Source organism: Bombina bombina, chromosome 3 (assembly GCF_027579735.1).
Source record: "Bombina bombina isolate aBomBom1 chromosome 3, aBomBom1.pri, whole genome shotgun sequence".
Classification (NCBI taxonomy): domain Eukaryota; kingdom Metazoa; phylum Chordata; class Amphibia; order Anura; family Bombinatoridae; genus Bombina; species Bombina bombina.
In genome coordinates, this window is record NC_069501.1 from 28,068,425 (window position 1) to 28,096,087 (window position 27,663).

Consider the following 27,663-nt stretch of genomic DNA (forward strand, 5'->3'; position numbering starts at 1 on the left):
TCTGCAATCCGCCCGATCCTATACGATCGGGTTGAATGAAACCCCTTGCTAGCGGATGATTGGCTGCGAATCTGCAGGGGGCGGCATTGCACAAGCAGTTCACCAGAACTGCGTGTGCAATGTTAAATGCTGTGTGCATATGTTTGTATGTGTGTACAGTATATGTGTGTATGCGTGTATATGTGTATATATGTGTATGTGTGTGTATGCGTATGTATGTGTGTTTATATATGTGTGTGTATGTGTGTATGCGTGTATATGTGTGTATTTATGTGTATCTGTGTCTGTTTATGTCTGTATGTATGTGTGTGTGTGTATATGCATGTGTATGTGTGTGTGTTTATGTATTTGTGTGTATGCATGTATATGTGTGTATTTATGTGCATGTGTGTGTGTGTGTGTTTATGTTTGTATGTTTTATGTGTGTGTGTGTGTGTGTGTATATGCCTGTGTATGTATGTGTGTTTATGTATTTGTGTGTATGCGTGTATATGTGTGTATTTATGTGTATGTGTGTGTGTTTATGTTTGTATGTGTGTTTATTTGTGTGTATGCGTGTATATGTGGGTATTTATGTGTATGTGTTTATGTGTGTATGTGTGTTTATTTGTGTGTGTATATGTGTGTATGCGTGTATATGTGGGTATTTATGTGTATGTGTGTGTGTTTGTATTTATGTGTGTATGTGTGTTTATTTGTGTATGTGTGTTTATTTGTGTGTGTATGTGTGTGTATGTGTGTATATGTGGGTATTTATGTGTATGTGTGTGTGTTTGTGTTTATGTGTGTATGTGTGTTTATTTGTGTGTGTATATGTGTGTATGCGTGTATATGTGGGTATTCATGTGTATGTGTGTGTGTTTGTGTTTATGTGTGTATGTGTGTTTATTTGTGTGTGTATATGTGTGTATTTATGTATATGTTTGTCTTTATGTTTATGTTTGTATGTGTATGTGTGTTTATTTGTGTGTGTATGCGTTTATATGTGTGTATTTATGTATATGTTTATGTTAATGTTTGTATGTGTGTGTGTTTATGTGTTTGTATGCTTATGTGTGTGTGTTTATGTGTTTGTATCCTTATGTGTGTATGTTTATGTGTATATGTGTGTGTTTTTGTTTAATTAAAAAGAATTTGAGGTAAATAATTGTAAATCCATAGAGTATAAGGATAGATTTATTGTTAAAACAATTAATAATAGTGTTAAATGAATAAATAAGTACAACTGATAAACTCTACTGCTATAGCTTCTGGATGCTGTGCTGGAGTCTCTGAGTGACGCTTGTTCTGGTTTTACAGGTGCCTGTCGGTGTTGTACTGCGTCACTGTCACAATGTCCCTGCTGCTAATCACACTCACACTGACACTCATCCTGTACCAGGCAGGTAAGTACCCATCACTCACAAACCTGCCTTAGTGTTAGGGTCAAAATGAATCCCTTGTACATCTCATTGTCCAGCTACATTGGCCTTAAGTTAAACGGACACTAAACACCTTCTAATGACAAGACATTTCTGTTGCGTTGCTATAGAATAACAAATCAGCCGAGTCTAAACATCTGTAAAACAAATTAACACCGTTTTACTGCAGTTGTTTTCCAATAGTCAAACTCCACCCACCATTTGCCTTATTTGGAGGAGCCAATCTGAGCTTTAGTCATCTGACAATAAGGCTGGTCACGGTTATGAAGTTAGTATAAAATGCTTTTATTTGCAGTTGTTATCATATAGAGCTATTTAGGGACATATGTAGCAGGGTTAGCATTGAGAAGTCAGCAGGTGCATTTAAGGTTCTGAGTATTAGAAAATTGCTCAATTGTCAGAGCCAAATTACATGAAAAGGGGCCAAAATAAATAATGAAAAGATATTGCAAAGTTGTGTCTTTACACATAACTAAATATTTTATATAAAACACTGAAGGTTTTTACTGTCCCTTTAAATGTAGTCTGTAGTACAATTAGAGAGGGAATGCATGTGTCTAGCACTGTGGTGTGAGCTCCTACAGAACCTGAATGCTGCATATTATTAAGTTCTGTAGAAGCCGCTCTTTAGTCCCCACATCCCTTAGCAGGGCATGTGATCCCTTGTGGTCCCCACATCACTTAGCTGGGCATGTGATCCCTTGTGGTTCCCACATCACTTAGCTGGGCATGTGATCCCTTGTGGTCCTCACATCACTTAGCTGGGCATGTGATCCCTTGTGGCCCCCACATCACTTAGCTTGGCATGTGATCCCTTGTGGTCCCCACATCACTTAGCTGGGCATGTGATCCCTTGTTAGCAAAGGATTATGGTTTATTGGATGTCCTTCTAATATGCAGATGATCCCCTCCCTTACCCCCTCCCTATGTGACCCTTCATTTGTAAGACAACAAGCCCCATCTCTCGTTGTCCTTGGTGCCGCATGATTCTATAATATTCAAGTGATAACCATGGTGATTGTCTTTACCTGCACCCAGTGGCGTAGCGTGGGTTGTCAGCGCCCAGGGCAAGGTAAGAATTGCGCCCCCCTAACCCATTATCATTTTTATATTATAACTTTTACATGCTATGGCAGTGGCTGATATATTGCAGTCAATAGGGTTGGCATCAGTTATCAGTATCTCTGCCACCTTCTAACACTGCGTTTTCCTGCATTGTACTTTCAGATCTTTTCTGTTATAAGATATCTTTTTTTAGAATTAAGCCTGCAATTGTTTTCCCTATAAAAGAAGGTATCATCTGTCTATGTGTTTCTTTTGTTATTTTATTTGCTACCCTTTTTCTACATGTTTATTCTGCATACTTGCAGCTTGCTCCTGCTTATAATAAAATAAAAAAAGCACAGACTTCTCTCTTCCCATGAGACAGCTGAGCTACACTAACTTTGCAACATTTATCTTATGTCTGTCTCATGGGAAGAGAGAAGTCTGTGCTTTTTTTATTTTATTATAAGCAGGAGCAAGCTGCAAGTATGCTCACTGTGGGGGGGGGGGGGGCTCGGTTTATGAGTTCCTTATCACTGATTCCAGTCAGACCTTTGTTTCCCTTTTTTAAGTGTTTTTTTTTGTGAGACAGTGAGATAAACTAAGCAGCAACAAACATACACATCATAACATACACGGTGGCCGCTCAGCCACCGACATCCCTTTATCCTCCCACATTACTTATCTTAAAGTCGGGGGCGGCACAACGCGCTAGAAGAGACAGTCTTCCTCCACTTCTTGCTCCCTCCTGAACTGCGCTCTGGGAGTGGGAGGAGACTGGACGGTGGACCCGCCGTGCTTAGTGACGTAAAACAACGCTAGTCAGCAGGTAACAGTCTGATTACACTTACAGACAGTCACAGACTCTCAGGCATCGCTTGACTGACAATTGAAGTTCACACTTGACTTGAGACTCAAGACAGAACAGCAGGGCGCCTGTTAGAATGTTTATCCTCCCTCCCTGTTCCCTTTGCTTGCCAAAGCACCGCTGGAGTCTGGGACTGTCTAATGTCTGGTGGACGCTGTGAACCAAGCGCTTTGCGCCCCCCATAATTATGCGCCCGGGGCAACCGCCCCTGTTGCCCCCCCACACTACGCCACTGCCTGCACCCCAAGCATAAGGTAGGCACGTGATAAAGAGAGCGGTCCCTATACTTCTATAGTCCCCTTTAAATCACACAGAGGGGCATGAAATCCCTATGTAGAACAGTAGAGTGTCTTTTTCATTAAGTGGTCTAATGTCTTGTTATTTAGTCTCATTAGTAGGGGATGGACCACCTGATATATTTACTGTTATTGCAGGGATGTAAGCTCAGGAATGTGCATGTGTCTGGAACACTATATGGCAGCAGATTTGCAAGAATGTTATCCATTTGCAAGAGCACTAGATGGCAGCTCTATTTCCTGCCTTGTACCTACCTAGGTATCTCTTCAACAAAGAATAATATTGGAACAAAGCAAATTTGATAATAGAAGTAAATTGAAAACCTTTTTTAAAAGTGGAATGCTCTGTCTTAATCACAAGCGGCGAGATTACGAGTTTTGCGTTAACAGGGGTGCGGTGCTAACGAGCCTTTCTTTCCCACCGCTCACTTAAGACAACGCTGGTATAACAGGTTTTTTTAAACCTGGCGTTATCCGCAAAAAGGTGAGTGTAGAGCAAAATTTAGCTCCACATCCCACCTCAATACCAGCGCTGCTTACGGTAGCGGTAAGCTGACAAAACGTGCTCGTGCACAATTTCCCCATAGGAAACAATGGGGCTGAGCTGGTTGAAAAAAAAACTAACACCTGCAAAAAAGCAATGTTCTGCTCCTAACGCAGCCCCATTGTTTCCTATGGGGAAATACTTTTTATGTCTACACCCAACACCCTAACATGAACCCCGAGTCTAAACACCCCTAATCTTACACTTATTAACCCCTAATCTGCCACCCTCGACATCACCGACACCTGCATTATATTATTAACCCCTAATCTGCCGCTCTGGACATCGCCGCCACCTACATTATACTTATGAACCCCTAATCTACTGCCCCCAACATTGCCGACACCTACATTATATTTATTAACCCCCAATCTGCCCCCCCAACATCGCCACAACTATATTAAATTGATTAACCTCTAATTTGCCGCCGCCAACGTCGCCGCCACTATTATAAATTTATTAACCTCTAAACCTAAATCTAACCCTAACCCTAACACCCCCCTAACTTAAATATAATTTAATTTAAACTAAATACATTTTCTATAATTAAATAAATTAATCCTATTTAAAACTAAATACTTACCGATAAAATAAACCATAAGCTAGCTACAATATAACTAATAGTTACATTGTAGCTAGTTTAAGATTTATATTTATTTTAAAGGCAACTTTGTATTTATTTTAACTAGGTAGAATAGTTATTAAATAGTTATTAACTATGTAATAACTACCTAGCTAAAATAAGTACAAAAGTATCTGTAAAATAAACCCTAACCTAAGTTATAATTACACCTAACACTACACTATAATTAAACTAATTACCTAAACTACCTACAATTAATTACAATTAAATTAAATAAACTAAATTACAGAAGAAAAAACAAAACACAAAATTACAGAAAAAAAAAGAATTACAAGAATTTTAAACTAATTACACCTAATCTAATCCCCTTAATAAAATAAAAAAGCCCCCCAAAATAATAAAAATCCCTACCCTATACTAAATTACAAATAGCCTTTAAAAGGGCCTATTGCGGGGCATTGCCCCAAAGTAACCAGCTCTTTCACCTGTAAAAAAAATACAATACCCCCCCAACATTAAAACCCACCACCCACGCACCCAACTCTACTCTAAAACCCACCCAATCCCCCCTTAAAAAAACCTAACACTACCCCCTTGAAGATCACCCTACCTTGAGCCGTCTTCACCCAGCCGGGCACAAGTGGTCCTCCAGAGGGTCCGAAGTCTTCATCCTATCCGGCCAGAAGAGGACATCCAGACCGGCAGAAGGCTTCATCCAGGCGGCATTTTCTATCTTCATCCTTCCGGAGCGGGTCCATCTTCAAGACATCCGACGCGGAGCATCCTCTTCATCCGACGGCCGACAACTGAATGACTGCCTGGTCCTTTAAGTGACGTCATCCAAGATGGCATCCCTTGAATTCTGATTGGCTGATAGAATCCTATCAGCCAATCGGTATTAAGGTAGGAAAAATACTATTGGCTGATGCAATCAGCCAATAGGATTGAAGTTCAATCCGATTGGCTGATCCAATCAGCCAATAGGATTGAAGTTCAATCCGATTGGCTGATCCAATCAGTCAATAGGATTGAGCTTGCATTCAATCAGCCAATAGAATGTGAGGTCAATCGTATTGGCTGATTGCATCAGCCAATAGGATTTTTCCTACCTTAATTCCGATTGGCTGATAGGATTCTATCAGCCAATCAGAATTCAAGGGACGCCATCTTGGATGATGTCAGTTAAATGACCAGTCATTCAGTCGGCCGTCGGATGAAGAGGATGCTCCGTGTCGGATGTCTTGAAAATGGACCCGCTCCGCTCTGAAAGGATGAAGATAGAAGATGCCGCCTGAATGAAGCCTTCTGCCGGTCTGGATGTCCTTTTCTGGCTGGATAGGATGAAGACTTTGGACCCTCTGGAGGACCACTTTTGCCCTGCTGGGTGAAGACGGCTCAAGGTAGGGTGATCTTCAAGGGGGTAGTGTTAGGTTTTTATTAAGGGGGGATTGGGTGGGTTTTAGAGTAGGGTTGGGTGTGTGGGTGGTGGGTTTTAATGTTGGGGGGTATTGTATTTTTTTTACAGGTGAAAGAGCTGATTACTTTGGGGCAATGCCTCGCAAAAGGCACTTTTAAGGGCTATTTGTAATTTAGTATAGGGTAGGGATTTTTATTATTTTGGGGAGCTTTTTATTTTATTTGGAGGATTAAATTAGGTGTAATTAGTTTAAACTTTGTGTAATTCTTTTTTTTCCTGTAATTTAGTGTTTGTTTTTTTCATAATTTAGTTTATTTAATTTAATTTTAATTAATTGTAGGTAGTTTAAGTAATTAGTTTAATTATAGTGTAGTGTTAGGTATAATTGTAACTTAGGTTAGGGTTTATTTTACAGGTACTTTTGTACTTATTTTAACTAGGTAGTTATTACATAGTTAATAACTATTTAATAACTATTGTACCTAGTTAAAATAAATACAAAGTTGCCTGTAAAATAAATATAAATCCTAAGCTAGCTACAATGTAACTATTAGTTATATTGTAGCTAGCTTAGGGTTTATTTTACAGGTATTTAGTTTTAAATAGGATTAATTTATTTAATTATAGAAAATTTATTTTGTTTAATTTAAATTATATTTAAGTTAGGGGGGTGTTAGGGTTAGGTTTAGACTTAGGTTTAGGGGTTAATAAATTTAATATATTTGCGGCAACGTTGGGGTCGGAAGATTAGGGGTTAATAAGTGTAGGTAGGTGTCGGCGATGTTAGGGACGGCAGATTAGGGGTTAATAAAATTTAACTATTGTTTGCGAGGCGGAGTGCGGCGGTTTAGGGGTTAATACATTTATTAAAGTGCCGGCGATGTCCGGTAGGCAGACTAGGGGTTAAACATTTTATTTAAGTGTTTCCGATGTGGGGGGGGGGCCTCGGTTTAGGGGTTAATAGGTAGTTTATAGGTGTTAGTGTACTTTTTAGCACTTTAGTTATGAGTTTTATCTTCCGGCGTTAGCCCATAAAACTCTTAACTACTGACTTTTAAATGCAGTAGGAGTCTTGACAGGAGAGGGTCTACCGCTCACTTCTTCCAAGACTCGTAATACCGGTGTTAGGCAAGTCCCATTGAAAAGATAGGATACGTAATTGACGTAAGGGGATTTGCGGTAAGCTCGAGTCGCGGAAGAAAAGTGAGCGGTACACCTGTACCTCTCAGACTTGTAATACCAGCGGGCGTTAAAAAGCAGCGTTGGGACCTCTCAACGCTGCTTTTTAAGGCTAACGCAAGACTCGTAATCTAGCCGTATGTGTCTCAGCTATAGGCAAGTTCAGAGAGAATAGTGCTTTATTATGACCTGGTGCTGACACACAAAAATAAATATGTTTATACCATTACATTAATCATTGCAGAGCTCAGCATATTAACTCCTTCACTACTGGGAATTTTAGAGAGAAACAAGCTCAAAGGACCAGAGAATTTGTAGCATTTTTCTTTATTACTCTATTTAAACGGAACTAAAGCCATGTTTTTTTATTTACCTATGAAACATATATAAATGTTTTGGCAAAATTTAGCAAAAAAAGTAAAAAAAAAAAAAGTAGATAAAATATTAATTAACTCAGGCCTCAAAAACCTGTAGATTCCTAACTATAGAAAAAAGTCTCAAAAAATGTTCATTATCATCCTCTGTTTCAGCTAAGACCACACATGTATATATTTTGAAGTTTTTTTTAATACTTTAATGTTTTTTTATCTATAGCTGGGTATACCACATTATAAAATGATGCAATGGGGTAACTCTCATTTCGTATAACAGAACCAGGGCCAACTCAACCAAAGGACCAAGTGGGAGCACTTGATATTACCTCCCACCTCCCTGATCCCTCTCAAACAGTATTTTTTCCTCCAACCTTCTACTGCAAGCCATATTAAGTACTGGCAGCTAGTCTGTTAGTATACTGATAGGGCATATTTTTTTTATTTTTTTTTTACAATTTTTTTTTTTATTTAACAAGAATTAAGAATTTTGGCTTTTTTTTTTTTTTTTTTTTTTTTTAATAATTTTTATTGAGGTTTAGTTAAAGACATACATAGATAAGGCTTCAATGTTACAAGAGTAATAAAATGAACATGCAAGAGACGTTTAGTCAACAATTTACATAGTTTGCAAACATTAAACAGATAAGAAGCTAATCTTTTAGGAACCTTCTACATGATATAATAGATTACTCTTGGGCCAACAAGAGTAGCAGGAAATAATGAAGCGAAAGAAGGAACTTGTAACCAAGGAGACCACTTTTGGATCTCAATGATAAACCTCTATTTTTTTTTTTTTAAATTGAATAGCAATTTTGTTCCTGAGGACCTGAAGATTCATGTAATATAAGACATGAGGGGTATTAACTGGGAATACTGATGAATCCACAGGACTACTCATAATTTACGTAAATTCAAGCGTATAGCGAATTTCTTGTTAGAAATGAGGTAGTTAGAGTATAGCCAATATATATAATGCTATGTAAAATGTAAAATAATACTCATTTCCTGTAGTGATAAACAGAATCTGAAGTGGAATGTTTAATCATCATATTTGCTTCCTGTTGTAATAGATGGAGTCTAAAGTGGTATATTCAATCTAGCCCCTTGATAGAGGCTACCAGACACTGTGTTAGGAGCATATATACAGATGGAAGGCAATAGTGATCAGTCCTGCTGATCCGGATGGTCTTACAGATTCTTTTCTTAAATATTATGTGGGAGTTAAAGCTTAGGAAGTGAGGAATGCAATAGTTAAAATGCGGTATACACAAGACAAACCGCGTATTGAGCCCCGTTAAAATAGAGGGTACATTATCATGGGTGGGGGGGGGGAGGTGATTTAAATATATTAAGTTTTGAATATTACTAATAATCTATGCATTGGCCTCAGAATATTTAGGTGGCCAGCAACAAAGTTGCAGGACAACCTATTGTTATTGTTCGGATTATTATTATTATTATTCTTTTTATTCCGCCAAGCTTTGTATTCAATTGCCCATAACTGCTTAACTGTTTTTGCAAAGCTCTTAAAATCAGGTATGCTGGTACAGCCTATTGCTGTGCTACATCTCATGCAAAATTAAGCTCGTAGGTCACATGCTCTGGCAGCCATATTGCTTTTTGCGACAAATTTTGACAAACGCTTAAAAATCTTTAGCTCTGGAACTGCTTATGTTACAACTTTGAAACTCGCTGTGCTTAGTGCTACTATGACCTGAAATTGCTATTGCTCAAGAGAAGTGCCTTGGTCACATCATGTGGTAGCCATCTTGCATTTTGCGAAAAAATTCAAACATCTTCTTCTCCTAAACCGCTTAGTGCAATGACGCGCAATTTTGCACATATGCTCCTTCCAAGGTCCTCTACCAAGTTTGTTCAAATTGCGATTTTTCCATAATCAACATGGCTGCTGTGAGACATTAACCTTTTTATCGCCATTTAATTGCGTAATTTTGCACTTTATACATTAGTTTTACAATATTTAACAATATTACAGTGTAATAGACACATGATTACACATAGTCATAGCCCTTAAAGACAATATTGCAGTTAAAATTCGCATTGCGCAATCGCCTTCGTGAAATAAAACATTTGCAAATTTTCATGAAACTTCTGCAAATTGTAGAGGTCTATAGTGAGCATTAGTATGTGCAATTTGAAAGCCATACATTGCATAGCTTGGCGGCCATTTTGTTTCGTATGCGCCATTTTTTAAAACTATAAAAATCTTCTTCTCCGAAACCGCTTATGGGACAGACTTGAAATTTTGTTTATAGAGTTATCTTATGACTAACATTCAGATTTGTTCAAGAGAAGTTTATACGTCATGTGGTTTGGCAGCCATTTTGAATTGTTCAAAATTGCTTAATGATATATTTAAATTAATAATAAAACAAAAACCGTTTTACAAAAATGCTTTATTTTTGCCATGTTTATTGACATCTATAGTGAGCACTATGGTGCGTAATACGGAGGCTGTATATCTTACTATCGGGCAGCCATCTTGGTTTACGCGAAAATTTTGAAATTCTATTTTCTCTGCAGCCACTTATGTAAGAACTGTGAAATTTGCACGTATGCTCCTTGCAAGGTCCTCTACCAAGTTTGTTAAAATTTCAATTTTTTCATAATCAACATGGCTGCTGTGAGACATTAACCTTTTTATCACCATTTAATTGCGTAATTTTGCACTTTATACATTAGTTTTACAATATTTAACAATATTACAGTGTAATAGACACATGATTACACATAGTCATAGCCCTTAAAGACAATATTGCAGTTAAAATTTGCATTGCGCAATCGCCTTCGTGAAATAAAACATTTGCAAATTTTCATGAAACTTCTGCAAATTGTAGAGGTCTATAGTGAGCATTAGTATGTGCAATTTGAAAGCCATACATTGCATAGCTTGGCGGCCATTTTATTTTGTATGCGCCATTTTTAAAAACTATAAAAATCTTCTTCTCCGAAACCGCTTATGGGACAGACTTGAAATTTTGTTTATAGAGTTATCGTATGACTAACATTCAGATTTGTTCAAGAGAAGTTGATACGTCATGTGGTTTGGCAGCCATTTTGAATTGTTCAAAATTGCTTAACAATATATTTAAATTCATAATAAAACAAAAACCGTTTTACAAAAATGCTTTATTTTTGCCATGTTTATTGATATCTATAGTGAGCATTATTGTGCATAATATAGAGGCTGTATATCTTACGATCGGGCAGCCATATTGGTTTACGCGAAAATTTCGAAAGTCTATTTTCTCTGCAACCGCTTATGTAAGAACTGTGAAATTTGCTGTACAGTCTTATATTGTGACCTAGAGTCACAGTTGTTCATGTTGAAGGAATTAGTCACAAGCTGTGGCAGCCATATTGGTTTACACAAAAAATTTGAAACTGTGTTTTCTTTCCAACCGCTTATGTTAAAACTGTGACATTTGCTGTCACCTAGAGTTACATTTGTTCATGTTGAAAGTATAGGTCATATGGTGTGGCAGCCATTTTAAAAAACGTAAACATTTCGAAAATGTGTTTTTTTTTTCCGAATGCTTATGTTAGAACTGTAAACCGTTGTTGTATAGCTTTATTTTGTGACATAACTTCTTATATGGCATTGCAAAAATAATGCGCTGGCCACCTCTATTGCTGCTTGCAGCTATATTATTATTTGTTATTGCTTGTATTATTAAAATTATTTTTCCGACGTTTTTTTCAAATGCTTATAATAACCACAGCATAACTCAAAAACAAATGAAACTTGGCACATTGCTAGAGATCTATGCTGTGCATAATCCTTTGCAACATAAATCTCATAGGTCATGTGATCTAGCAGCCATATTTTTTTTGCGACAAATTTGGACAAATGCTTGAAAATCTTCTTCTCCAGAACTGCTTATGTTACAGCTGTGAAACTTGCTGTGTGTACTGCTGTACTGACCTAGAATAAAGTTTGTTCAAGAGAAGTGATTTAGTCACATGATCTAGCTGCCATTTTGAAATGTGTGAAAACCTTTAAACATCTTCTTCTCTGAAACCGCTAAGTGCAATAAAGCGCAATTTTGCACATGTACTCTTTGCGTGTTTATCTACCAAGATTGTTAAAACTGCAAATTTTCCATAATCAACATGGCTGCTATGAGCGATTCGCCTTTTTATCGTTGTTTAATTGCATACATTTGCACTTTATGCATTATATTTACACTATTTAACTATATTACAGTGCAGAAGACACATGATTACACACAGTTATGACCCCTAAAGGCAATATTGCAGGTAAAATTCGCACTGCGCAGTCGCCTTCGTGAAATAAAACATTTGCAAATTTTCATGAAACTTCTGCAAATTGTAGAGGTCTATAGTGAGCATTAGTATGTGCAATTTGAAAGCCATATATTGCATAGCTTGGCAGCCATTTTGTTTCGTATGCGCCATTTTTAAAAACTATAAAAATCTTCTTCTCCGAAACCGCTTATGGCACAGACTTGAAATTTTGTTTACAGAGTCATCTTATGACTAACATTCAGATTTGTTCAAGAGAAGTTGATAGGTCATGTGGTTTGGCAGCCATTTTGAATTGTTCAAAAACTCTTAACGATATTTTTAAATTAATAATAAAACAAAAACTGTTTTACAAAAATGCTTTATTTTTGCCATATTTATTGACATTTATGGTGAGAACTATTGTGCATAATATGGGGGCTGTATATCATATGATTAGGCAGCCATTTTGTTTTGCGCAAAAATTTCAAAAATCTATTTTCTCAGCAACCGCTTATGTTAGAACTGTGAAACTTGCTGTGTAACCTTATATTGTGACCTGGAGTCACAGTTGTTCATGTTGAAGGTATTGGTCACAAGCTGTGGCAGCCATATTGGTTTACGCAATAAATTCGAAAGCGTGTTTTCTTTGCAACCGCTTATGTTAATGCTGTGAAATTAGCTGCATAACCATATATTTTTACCTAGAGTTACATCTGCTCATGTTGAAAGTACTGGTCATTTGGTAGTGCAGCCATCTTGAAAAACGCAAGCATTCCGAATTTTTTTTTTTTTCCAGCAGCTTATCTTAGAAATATAAAAACTTGCTTTATAGCATTATATTGTGACTTAGCTGCTTGTATGCCATTGCAAAGGCTATTCGCTTGGCCACCTCTATTGCTGCTTGCAGCTATATTTAGGTGGCCAGCAACAAAGTTGCAGGACAACCTATTGTTATTGTTCGGATTATTATTATTATTATTATTATTATTATTATTCTTTTTATTCCGCCAAGCTTTGTATTCAATTGCCCATAACTGCTTAACTGTTTTTGCAAAGCTCTTAAAATCAGGTGTGCTGGTACAGCCTATTGCTGTGCTACATCTCATTCAAAATTGAACTCATAGGTCACATGCTCTGACAGCCATATTGCTTTTTGCAACAAATTTTGATAAACGCTTAAAAATATTTAGCTCTGGAACTGCTTATGTTACAACTTTGAAACTCGCTGTGCTTAGTGCTACTATGACCTGAAATTGCTATTGCTCAAGAGAAGGGCCTTGGTCACATGATGTGGCAGCCATCTTGCATTTTGTGAAAATCTTTAAACATCTTCTCTTAAACCGCTAAGTGCAATAAAGCGCAATTTTGCACATATGCTCCTTGCAAGGTCCTCTACCAAGTTTGTTAAAATTGTGATTTTTCCATAATCAACATGGCTGCTGTGAGACATTAACCTTTTTATCGCCATTTAATTGCGTAATTTTGCACTTTATACATTAGTTTTACAATATTTAACAATATTACAGTGTAATAGACACATGATTACACATAGTCATAACCCTTAAAGACAATATTTCAGTTAAAATTCGCATTGCGCAGTCGCCTTCGTGAAATAAAACATTTGAAAATTTTAATGAAACTTCTGCAAATTGTAGAGGTCTATAGTGAGCATTAGTATGTGCAATTTGAAAGCCATACATTGCATAGCTTGGCAGCCATTTTGTTTTGTATGCGCCATTTTTAAAAACTATAAAAATCTTCTTCTCCGAAACCGCTTATGGGACAGACTTGAAATTTTGTTTATAGAGTTATCTTATGACTAACATTCAGATTTGTTAAAGAGAAGTTGATAGGTCATGTGGTTTGGCAGCCATTTTGAATTGTTCAAAATTGCTTAACGATTTATTTAAATTAATAATAAAACAAAAACCGTTTTACAAAAATGCTTTATTTTTGCCATGTTTATTGACATCTATAGTGAGCACTATTGTGCGTAATATGGAGGCTGTATATTTTACGATCGGGCAGCCATCTTGGTTTACACGAAAATGTCGAAAGTCTATTTTCTCTGCAACCGCTTATGTAAGAACGGTGAAATTTGCTGTACAGTCTTATATTGTGACCTTGATTCAAAATTGCTCATTAGGAGAGAATCAGTCACATGTCGGTTTTATGTCATAATTATTTGTAATTCAATACTGCCTCTTTTGAGTCAATTGCTCACAAAACACAAATTACTTATGCTAAACTCTTGAAATTAGGTATGCTGGTACTGCCTATTGCAATGCTACATCTCATGCAATATTGAACTCATAGGTAATAAGGTTACGCAGCCATATTGTTTTTTTGCGACAAATTTCAAGAACTGCTTAATAATCTTTAGCTCTGGAACTGCTTATGTTGCAACTTTGAAACTTGCTGTGCTTAGTGCTGCTATGACCTAGATTTGCCATTGCTCAACAGAAGTGTCTTGATCACATGATGTATCAGCCATCTTGCATTTTGCAAAAATCTTTAAACATCGTCTTCTCTTAAACCGCTTAGTGCAATAAAGCACAATTTTGCACATTTGCTCCTTGCAAGGTCCTCTACCAAGTTTGTCAAAATTGCGATTTTTCCATAATCAACATGGCTGCTGTGAGACGTTAACCTTTTTATCGCCATTTAAAAGCGTAATTTTGTACCTTATACATTAGTTTTACAATATTTAACAATATTACAGTGTAATAGACACATGATTGCCCATAGTCATAACCCTTGCAGTCGCCTTCGTGAAATAAAACATTTGGAAATTTTCATGAAACTTCTGCAAATTGTAGAGGTCTATAGTGAGCATTAGTATGTGCAATTTGAAAGCCATATATTGCATAGATTGGCGGCCATTTTGTTTCGTATGCGCCATTTTTAAAAACTATAAATATCTTCTTCTCTGAAACCGCTTATGGGACAAACTTGAAATTTTGTTTATAGAGTTATCTTATGACTAACATTCAGATTTGTTCAAGAGAAGTTGATAGGTCATGTGGTTTGGCAGACATTTTGAATTGTTCAAAAACGCTTAACGATATTTTTAAATTAATAATAAAAAAAAAAACATTTTACAAAAGTGCTTTATTTTTGCCATGTTTATTGACATCTATTGTGAGAATTATTGTGCATAATATAGGCTGTATATCATATGATCTGGCATCCATTTTGTTTTATGCGAAAATTTCAAAAATCTATTTTCTCTGCAACTGCTTATGTTAGAACTGTGAAACTTGCTGTATAACCTTATATTGTGACCTAGAGTCGCAGTTGTTCATGTTGAAGGAATTGGTCACAAGCTGTGGCAGCCATATTGGTTTACGCAAAAAAAATTAAAATGTGTTTTCTTTCCAACCGCTTATGTTAAAGCTGTGAAATTTGCTGTAAAACCAATATCTTGTGACCTAGAGTTACATCTGATTGTGATGAAAGTATTGGTCATATGGTGGGGCAGCCATCTTGAAAAACGCAAAACTTTCGAACATGTTTGTTCTTTCCAACTGCTAATGTTAGAATTGTAAAAACTTCTATAAAGCTTTATATTGTGACTTAGCTGCTTGAATGTTATTGCAAAGTCGATGCGTATGGCCACCTCTATCGCTGCTTGCAGCTATATTTATTATATTTGTGAGTTGTTCCACCATCTCCAAACTAGTGCTAGGGATATGAGTGTGCAAGCACCCAACATAGCTTTTCACATATAGAGACAATCGTGAGCAACCAAACTTTATAGAGAGACACTCTTACTCGTGGCACTGCTGAAGAGAACTAGTAGTACAGTTAAGAGTGGGCTGTAGGGTGATTAAACATAGTTGGATACGGTAGGGACTGTTACATCCCACATATAGACATATAAACTACATTCCAAAGCTCTGTTATTTACATCTGACCTTTACTCAGCTGTCATAATATAGAGGATCTCTAAGGTGTGAGCTTGATATGTATGATAACAAATCTACGTTAACTAGACTACATGTTATTCTGTTGCGGGAAGCATTTGTTAAGTAAGAATTGGAGGGTGTAATGTCCTTTGCTTGAGATATTTATAGTCTTATCCTACACTCTAATTTATATATGATGTGTATAGGCTATAGTAACCATGGAAGGTAGGGAGGATATTAACATCTGGTTTATTTGTTGGATATAATCTGGAAGATATTATAAGTGTCGCTCAATATACTTAGGGATAAGGTTATCTAAGGGACAATAAACATCTAATAGGTCAAAATCAGTCATTTCTAAACTAAATTAAATTAAGTACCTACCGTCATGGGGAGTGAATGAGTAAGTGAGTTACTAGGTGGCACCACCGCCTATTAAATCGTAGTGGTGTGAATATATGTCTGCCACAGTGCACGGGCCCTATGCCCTGCAGCAGTAAATAGAAGGTTCAAATGGGTAGTCAGATATAGAGTACAACCTCCATTGCAATGCCACCCTTGTTCAGGAAATACTCAAGCATCCCCTATATGTGTTAATGAGACAAGCAGGTAGTTGTACTTTAAGAGAACTAGTACAGTAGAAAATTAATGAACTATACCCTTCCAAGATTATATTAGTTTTGGTAGTTATGACAGGTCTAACCCTATACAATAGATTGCCTCCTGGATATAGCCTAAGAGATATTATCACACCTACACACAGATAAGTTATACAAAAAGCTTTGGTCCCCATAGTAGTGATAGAGTAAAAAACAAAGTAAATGTGGTCTGAGTGTATCTTACAATTATAAGCTACTGCGGCACGTATTTTGTTATAGGCAGACTAAATAAAGAGCCAATACCCTCAGCCGCCCTCAACTAACAGTTTGGTATTATAGTGCAGCAGAACCTCAAGATTTATAAATATATAAAATCAAACTGATAATATAGAGATGTTATGTTCCTAACAAATCTGGTTAATGATATAGTAATTGCTAGCTAATGTTACAGCACGCAATCTCTCAAACAAATATGTGGAACACTATGGGGTTATGCCTCTATGTCAGACTCAATATGCTGTAGCTAGAATAGTGAACCTTATACAGCAAGTAGTGGTGCCAAGCTAGGAGAAAATTAAAAACAAAAGCAAATAACAGGCTTAACCAACAGGTAAACACATGGGAAACTATAGTAAGAGCAGTACCCTCCAGCAACACTGCTGGTTTTATGTCACAAAAGTTCATCAGAAGCTCTGCAGCTAACCCCTTTCATGCCAGATTAAGTTCGCTGAAGTGCACTCTGTCAGCCTCTCACGCTGACTTTGCCAGGGTCCCACTGCAGCTGCATCAAGCATAGCTAGGTAGAGCAAATGAACTAAAACAACTTCTATATGATTGCTCCAAGAGCGGTGAGAGATACAGACAAAGAAATATAGCGGCACAATATAAACTGCACGATCATCTTCACATAATAGGGCAACAATATGGTTAAACAAACCTTGCTCAGTAATGAACAGAACAGATATACAATACGAATGTGGGTGCAAATTGAAAGTAAACTTATCGATATGACAATATGTCCAGAGTGTTGATCATCTGTTAGTAGACAGTGAGGTACATGTAATGGCGCCAGCACTTTAAGGCGCTTCAGAGTTCACTGAGCAACTCACAGCAAAAATGAGTCCCTAACCCACACCAACTCGCTGTGTTGCGCTAAGTATGGGCTGCAAGTTAGATTCCCGACCCTTGAAACATGGGCCACACTGGGTAAGACTCTCCGGGTGAGGGGACACTTCTACTTGTACAAGGTGAGAGTCTCTTTGGGTGGCTACTCTATCGGGTCGGTCAGACCGCACCGGTTTCGGTTTCCAGAGATCATTACAAGTCCCGACACAAGACACCAGCCATTCTACTTCTGTTCCACGCGCAGCTGCATCGGGTGGTTCACAAGCTGGGCTAACCTTATACAGGGGCTGACGAACCTCAGGTGGCACATTCTGCAGTCCCGCAGTTCCTCTATCCTTGGGAGCAGGTTTGGAAGAGTAGGCGGCATGAGGTGAGAGTGTCGCTGCTGGTTGCTGAGACACCGTTTCAGGCTGGCATCTGAACGCACCTTTACACGCCTCTATAAAATCATGCATTCGCACCAATATGCGCTCAGCGTCCTCCATGATAAGAGAGTATAGCGGTCCCCTAAGGTAGGGGCTAAAGATAAAATCTCTCAGTTAATTTGGCTCCCAAATGAAGGTGTCAGTTAGACCGCAAGATGGCCGCTATTAACTGCGCAGCCAGCGGAAAACATATCAGGGTAGAAGAAGTCTATAAATGAGGTGCCACTCCTAGTAAAAGTGGCCGTCGAGTGCGGCTGTGCTATCAGACCAGCATAAGTAGCTTTATAGTAAGGTAGATGGACACAGACGGTCGCTAAATTAATCTTTTATAGAAAGTATGGTAGGAGCTGCTGAAAAATGCGTCCGTCCGGCTTAGAAGTTGGCTCCGCCGCGTATTTTTTTTTTTTATCATCATTTTCTGTAGTGCATAAATCCCTCCCTCCTCATTGTAGTTTTTTTTTCTGTAGTGTAGTGGTCCCTGTCCACCTCCCCAACCCTTGTTTTCTTTTTTGTTTCTGAAGTATAGTAGCTTTCCCTACTCCACATGCCAAACTCTTTTTCATATTGTAGACACTCACCCCATTCATCCCACCATCAAATATCATCTTCCACCTGCCTGTATCACCTTTCCTAGTGTTGTGCTGTAGGGAACTCTACTCCATCCCACCAAAACTGTATTTCTTAGATGTAGGGACTTGCCCAATACTTCACACCACCCACAATCCCCTGTCAACCCCCTGGATCTCCCTCCCCCCAACCGGATCCTATTAAATTATTGCAGTGGACTGACCAGGGCCAACTCAACCAAAGGACCAAGTGGGAGCACTTGATATTACCTCCCACCTCCCTGATCCCTCTCAAACAGTATTTTTTCCTCCAGCCTTCTACTGCAAGCCATATTAAGTACTGGCAGCTAGTCTGTCAGTATACTGATAGGGCATATTTTTTTTTTTTTATCGTCATTTTCTGTAGTGCATAAATCCCTCCCTCCTCATTGTAGTTTTTTTTCTGTAGTGTAGTGTTCCCTGTCCACCTCCCCAACCCTTGTTTTCTTTTTTGTTTCTGTAGTATAGTAGCTTTCCCTACTCCACATGCCAAACTCTTTTTCATATTGTAGACACCCACCCCATTCATCCCACCATCAAATATCATCTTCCACCTGCCTGTATCACATTTCCTAGCGTTGTGCTGTAAGGAACTCTACTCCATCCCACCAAAACTGTATTTCTTAGATGTAGGGACTTGTCCAATACTTCACACCACCCACAATCCCCTGTCAACCCCCTGGATCTCCCTCCCCCCAACCGGATCCTATTAAATTATTGCAGTGGACTGACCCCCCACCCCTCAACATGTTGCTCATCTATCTTTATGCATAAGGGACCTCCCCTCCCTCCCACCAGTAATAATTTCTGTCATTTAGGGTCACTCCTATAAAAACATCTTCCTCAGAGACAAAGTCCCAAAACTGTAGATGTAAGGACCTACCCAATAGCTCCCACCACCCACAATCACCTGCCAGCAGTCTGGATCTCCCTCCTCTTACCAGTTCCTATTACATTATAGCAGGGTATTCTCCCACCCTCCTTCAACTAGTTGCTAATTTATTTTAATTTAGGGAGTGGGGTTCCCTGCATTATAACACTGTTGGGTAGGGAAAGGATAAGCCAGGTGGGTGGGAGGTGATCGTGGGTGGTAGGAGTAGGGTTGCCACTTCAGTCATGTGTTCCTGGACACTTATAAGTTACACATGCTACAAGGTGTGCAGAGAGGAATATGAATAGTGCATATAAATAGTGTTGTCCAGAAACACAATACATATTCCTCCCTGCACACCCTACAGTATTTGTAACTCATGACTGAGGTGGCAACCCTACTACCACCCATGATCTCTTCCCACCGCCTGGCTTATCTTTCCCCTACCCGACAGTGTTATAATGCAGGGAACTCCCCTCCCTCCAATCAAAGCAGCTTCATCAGAGACAAGGTCACTCCGCATCCCTTCCACCACCCATGATCACTTCCTACCTGCCTGATTACATCCCACCTACTCCAATTCTACCCCTCCACCCATTGCAGTATCCAAACAGGAAGTGACATTGCCTGCATTGGATCTGGTAGAAAAATATTCTTGTACATCAATTCCATCTTGCAATTACATAAAGAATAAATATAGTCTCCATAGATTCAGTTGTCAGTGAAACAAGTCATTGGTGACAGCTGGGTGCACTGCATGATGAAATAGATTAGATTAGTGCACAAAGACACAGGTAGTTTTTATATAATTCTACATTGTTGGCGTCTTGGCACATGTACACATTTTACATTTTATAGAGGAGATCCCAGGGGTTTTCATTTATGATAACTTTAATTTGATGTGTTTTTTTTTTTGTTTTGAAGAGTTGTAATATATTTACATTATGGAGGAGAGAGGCTCTAAATAATAAGTTGTCTCATTTCCTTAAATAATGCTCATACCACATACACACTCATATAAATGACTCTTTAAAACATGAGTGTTGCTCCCCTGTAGGTATCAGATGATTAATAAAGTTTTTGGAATGTTTGTTCTGCCTTCTAAAAAGAGCCTAAACAACCTTGGAATTGTGGCATAGTGACAGCTCTGATGATGAGAGATAGGCGATGATGTTCTCCAGATAAGGAGTCACAGATAAACAGTCTACCTGTTCTTTGCCAGTTAATAACATCTTTCAGATCCATTATGTGTCATAAATAAACCAGGTGTTAGGATCCTGAAGACAAACTGATCTGATGATGTCTTAAAATGAGGAACTTTCACATAGGCTATGTAACAACAACTATTACATAAAATATGTTCCCCCTAGAAAGCAACATGTAATATCTCAAATAAAAATATTGAGAAATAGTTTGCAAACAATTCTTGTGAAACAGCAGTTTACCTTGTGGTTTCTTGTAATTTACCATATTGTGCTCTGTTAGCAGAGTGTGACTATGTGATCCCTCCTCCAACCTATGATGAAGTATATGTACCACGGTTCGCAGATGCAATCCTTCCTTGCCATTTCTCTTTCATTGAGGGCACGGATACTTTGGGGCTCAGTTGGCATCGGGAGGATATTGTTGAGGAGATAGAGGTGGATGATATCTACGCCTACATCCAGCAGACATTTGAATTTAAAGACCCTGAGCTGGTGTACAGTTACCATAGCCATCGTGATGTTCTAGAAGACCAGAGCTATAGATACCATGGACGTGTGACAGTTGACAAAGAAGAGCTTGGTGATGGAGATCTGTCCCTTTATATGAAAAATGTGAACTATGAGGATGAAGCTTTGTATACATGCAAAGCCATTAGTGCACATGGCAAAGGAGAGATCAAACTTAAGTTGATGATACAAGGTAAGTGGTTGAAATAGATTTTTGTCTAAACATAATGCAACTAGGGTCTGAGGTTACATTGTGTTATATATATAAATTATAAATGTGTTACCTGAATGATATAATGAAACTAGGGTCTGAGGGTACGTTGTGTTATATATATAAATTATAAATGTGTTACCTGAATGATATAATGAAACTAGGGTCTGAGGGTACGTTGTGTTATATATATCAATTATATATTAGTTACCTGAATGGTATAATACAACTAGGGTCTGAGGTTACATTGTGTTATATATATAAATTATATATTAGTTACCTGAATGGTATAATACAACTAGGGTCTGAGGTTACATTGTGTTATATATATAAATTATATATTAGTTACCTGAATGGTATAATACAACTAGGGTCTGAGGGTACATTGTGTTATATATATAAATTATATATTAGTTACCTGAATGGTATAATACAACTAGGGTCTGAGGGTACATTGTGTTATATATATAAATTATATATTAGTTACCTGAATGGTATAATACAACTAGGGTCTGAGGGTACATTGTGTTATATATATAAATTTTATATTTGTTACCTGAATGATATAATACAACTAGGGTCTGAGGTTACATTGTGTTATATATATAAATTATATATTAGTTACCTGAATGGTATAATACAACTAGGGTCTGAGGTTACATTTGGTGATATATATATAAATTATATATTAGTTACCTGAATGGTATAATACAACTAGGGTCTGAGGGTATATTGTGTTATATATATAAATTATATATTAGTTACCTGAATGGTATAATACAACTAGGGTCTGAGGTTACATTGTGTTATATATATAAATTATATATTAGTTACCTGAATGGTATAATACAACTAGGGTCTGAGGGTACATTGTGTTATATATATAAATTTTATATTTGTTACCTGAATGATATAATACAACTAGGGTCTGAGGTTACATTGTGTTATATATATAAATTATATATTAGTTACCTGAATGGTATAATACAACTAGGGTCTGAGGTTACATTGTGTTATATATATAAATTATATATTAGTTACCTGAATGGTATAATACAACTAGGGTCTGAGGGTACATTGTGTTATATATATAAATTATAAATGTTACCTGAATGGTATAATACAACTAGGGTCTGAGGTTACATTGTGTTATATATATAAATTATAAATGTTACCTGAATGATATAATACAACTAGGGTCTGAGGTTACATTGTGTTATATATATAAATTATATATTAGTTACCTGAATGGTATAATACAACTAGGGTCTGAGGTTACATTGTGTTATATATATAAATTATATATTAGTTACCTGAATGGTATAATACAACTAGGGTCTGAGGTTACATTGTGTTATATATATAAATTATATATTAGTTACCTGAATGGTATAATACAACTAGGGTCTGAGGGTACATTGTGTTATATATATAAATTATAAATGTTACCTGAATGGTATAATACAACTAGGGTCTGAGGTTACATTGTGTTATATATATAAATTATAAATGTTACCTGAATGATATAATACAACTAGGGTCTGAGGGTACATTGTGTTATATATATAAATTATAAATGTTACCTGAATGATATAATACAACTAGGGTCTGAGGTTACATTTGGTGATATATATATAAATTATATATTAGTTACCTGAATGGTATAATACAACTAGGGTCTGAGGGTACATTTGGTGATATATATATAAATTATATATTAGTTACCTGAATGGTATAATACAACTAGGGTCTGAGGGTATATTGTGTTATATATATATAAATTATATATTAGTTACCTGAATGGTATAATACAACTAGGATCTGAGGGTATATTGTGTTATATATATAAATTATATATTAGTTACCTGAATGGTATAATACAACTAGGGTCTGAGGTTACATTGTGTTATATATATAAATTATATATTAGTTACCTGAATGGTATAATACAACTAGGGTCTGAGGTTACATTGTGTTATATATATAAATTATATATTAGTTACCTGAATGGTATAATACAACTAGGGTCTGAGGGTACATTGTGTTATATATATAAATTTTATATTTGTTACCTGAATGATATAATACAACTAGGGTCTGAGGTTACATTTGGTGATATATATATAAATTATATATTAGTTACCTGAATGATATAATACAACTAGGGTCTGAGGTTACATTTGGTGATATACATATAAATTATATATTAGTTACCTGAATGGTATAATACAACTAGGATCTGAGGGTACATTGTGTTATATATATAAATTATATATTAGTTACCTGAATGGTATAATACAACTAGGGTTTGAGGTTACATTGTGTTATATATATAAATTATATATTAGTTACCTGAATGGTATAATACAACTAGGGTCTGAGGGTACATTGTGTTATATATATAAATTATATATTAGTTACCTGAATGGTATAATACAACTAGGGTCTGAGGTTACATTGTGTTATATATATAAATTATATATTAGTTACCTGAATGGTATAATACAACTAGGGTCTGAGGGTACATTGTGTTATATATATAAATTATATATTAGTTACCTGAAAGGTATAATACAACTAGGGTCTGAGGTTACATTGTGTTATATATATAAATTATATATTAGTTACCTGAATGGTATAATACAACTAGGGTCTGAGGGTACATTGTGTTATATATATAAATTATATATTAGTTACCTGAAAGGTATAATACAACTAGGGTCTGAGGTTACATTGTGTTATATATATAAATTATATATTAGTTACCTGAATGGTATAATACAACTAGGGTCTGAGGTTACATTGTGTTATATATATAAATTATATATTAGTTACCTGAATGGTATAATACAACTAGGGTCTGAGGGTACATTGTGTTATATATATAAATTTTATATTTGTTACCTGAATGATATAATACAACTAGGGTCTGAGGTTACATTTGGTGATATATATATAAATTATATATTAGTTACCTGAATGATATAATACAACTAGGGTCTGAGGGTACATTTGGTGATATATATATAAATTATATATTAGTTACCTGAATGGTATAATACAACTAGGATCTGAGGGTACATTGTGTTATATATATAAATTATATATTAGTTACCTGAATGGTATAATACAACTAGGGTCTGAGGTTACATTGTGTTATATATATAAATTATATATTAGTTACCTGAATGGTATAATACAACTAGGGTCTGAGGGTACATTGTGTTATATATATAAATTATATATTAGTTACCTGAATGGTATAATACAACTAGGGTCTGAGGTTACATTGTGTTATATATATAAATTATATATTAGTTACCTGAATGGTATAATACAACTAGGGTCTGAGGGTACATTGTGTTATATATATAAATTTTATATTTGTTACCTGAATGATATAATACAACTAGGGTGTGAGGTTACATTTGGTGATATATATATAAATTATATATTAGTTACCTGAATGATATAATACAACTAGGGTCTGAGGGTACATTTGGTGATATATATATAAATTATATATTAGTTACCTGAATGGTATAATACAACTAGGATCTGAGGGTACATTGTGTTATATATATAAATTATATATTAGTTACCTGAATGGTATAATACAACTAGGGTCTGAGGTTACATTGTGTTATATATATAAATTATATATTAGTTACCTGAATGGTATAATACAACTAGGGTCTGAGGGTACATTGTGTTATATATATAAATTATATATTAGTTACCTGAAAGGTATAATACAACTAGGGTCTGAGGTTACATTGTGTTATATATATAAATTATATATTAGTTACCTGAATGGTATAATACAACTAGGGTCTGAGGTTACATTGTGTTATATATATAAATTATATATTAGTTACCTGAATGGTATAATACAACTAGGGTCTGAGGGTACATTGTGTTATATATATAAATTTTATATTTGTTACCTGAATGATATAATACAACTAGGGTCTGAGGTTACATTGTGTTATATATATAAATTATATATTAGTTACCTGAATTATGTAATACAACTAGGGTCTGAGGTTACATTGTGTTATATATATAAATTATATATTAGTTACTTCTAAATTGTGTTTCATTTTTTGAGTAAATGTTCTTTCAAGAGGAATTAAAGGGACAACATTTTCATCTTACATTTAAAGGATCAGCATTTAGACAAAAATATTAAAAATGAAACAAGGAAAATAGCTGACTACATTAATCATTTAAAAGAAATAAACCTTTAGTCTATGGCATCTATTTATCAAGCCGTCAACTGCAAATACGCTGGAATTCCGCAGCGTATTTGTGGCGAGCCTGATTCGCCTTAGTTATCAAACCCTACAAACCGGCAAAAGTAGAATTTGGTGATGTAAGATATGATCCGCCGGACTCAGTCCAACACAGATCGATGCTTACGTCACTACAGATGTTCCGAATGCAAGTTCGGCACAATCTGACTACTTTTGGAAGTTATCAAATATCTACCAGGTACGCTCGGCACTATTCCGGCCCAGCGTACCTGGTTTTCAATCCGCCGCCCTGGAGGCGGCTGATGCCATAGGAATCAATGGGAGTCGGTAAGCAGCGAAAGCTTATGTTCGCTGCTGCCCGATATCCCGTTGAATCCTATGGGAATGTTTACACCTAACACCCTAACATGTACCCCGATTCTAAACACCCCTAATCTGCCGCCCCCTACACCGCCGCCACCTACATTATACTTATTAACCCCAAATCTGCCCCCCCTACACCGCCGCTATCTACTTTATACTTATTAACCCCTAATCTGCTGTCCCGACACCGCCGCCACCTAAATAAAAATTATTAACTCCTATCCCGCCGCTCTCGGACCCCGCCGCAACTATATAAACTTATTAACCCCTAAACCGCCTCTCCCGGAGCCCACCGCCACCTACATTATACTTATTAACCCCTAATCTGCCGCCCCCTACACCGCCGCCACCTACCTACATTTATTAACCCCTAATATGCCGCCCCAATGTCGCCGACACTATATTAAATTTATTAGCCACTAAACCTATATCTAACCCTAACACCCCTTAACTTAAATATAATTTAAATAAATCTAAATTAATATTCCTAGCATTAACTACATGATTCCTATTTAAAACTATTTAAAACTTAATACTTACCTATAAAATAAACCCTAAGTTAGCTGCAATATAACTAATAGTTACATTGTAGCTATCTTAGGGTTTATTTTTATTTTACAGGCAACTTTGTATTTATTTTAACTAGGTAGAATAGTTATTAAATAGTTATTAACTATTTATTAACTACCTAGTTAAAATAAATACACCTGTAAAATAAAACCTAACCTAAGTTACAATTACATCTAACACTACAATTAAATTAATTCCCTAAACCAATTAAATACAATTAAAAAAAATGTATCTAAAGTACAAAAAAAAACCCCACTAAATTATAGAAAATTATAAAATAATTACAAGATTTTTAAACTAATTACACCTAATCTAATCGCCCTAACAAAATAAAAAAGCCCCCCCAAAATAAAAAAGCCCTACCCTACACTAAATTACAAATAGCCCTTAAAAGGGCCTTTTCCGGGGCATTGCCCCAAAGTAATCAGCTACCTGTAAAAAAAAATTACAACCCCCCAACATTGAAACCCACCACCCACACAACCAACCCTACTCTAAAACCTACCCAATCTCCCCTTAAAAAAACCTAACACTAACCCCTTGAAGATCACCCTACCTTGAGAAGTCTTCACCCAACCGGGCCGAAGTCCTCCACGAAGCCGGCAGAAGTGGTCCTCCAGATGGGCAGAAGTCTTCATCCAGACGGCATCTTCTATCTTCATCCATCCGGCGCAGAGTGGCTCCATCTTCAAGACATCCGACGCGGAGCATCCTCTTCTTTCGACGTCTTCTTGCTGAATGAATGTTCCTTTAAATGACGTCATCCAAGATGGCGTCCCTTGAATTCCAATTGGCTGATAAAATTCTATCAGCCAATCGGAATTAAGGTAGGAAAAAGCCTATTGGCTGATGCAATCAGCCAATCGGATTGAGCTTGCATTCTATTGGCTGTTCCATTCAGCCAATAGAATGTGAGCTAAATCCTATTGGCTCATTGGATCAGCCAATAGGATTGAATTTCAATCCTATTGGCTGATTGCATCAGCCAATAGGATTTTTCCTACCTTAATTCCGATTGGCTAA

At 36.5% G+C, this 27,663-nt stretch overlaps 1 protein-coding gene across 1 annotated transcript in view; it reads left to right on the forward strand.

Annotated features, from left to right (window-relative positions):
* Positions 1–2,409: 2,409 nt before the first annotated feature.
* LOC128651475 (butyrophilin-like protein 10) overlaps positions 2,410–27,663 on the forward strand; it is a 40,312-nt gene continuing 15,058 nt past the window's right edge. The window contains exons 1-2 of the mRNA XM_053704516.1: positions 2,410–2,493; positions 21,014–21,433. Coding sequence (XP_053560491.1) covers positions 2,433–2,493; positions 21,014–21,433 — 481 coding nt within the window. The 5' untranslated portion in view covers positions 2,410–2,432. The remainder of the gene's footprint in view (positions 2,494–21,013; positions 21,434–27,663) is intronic.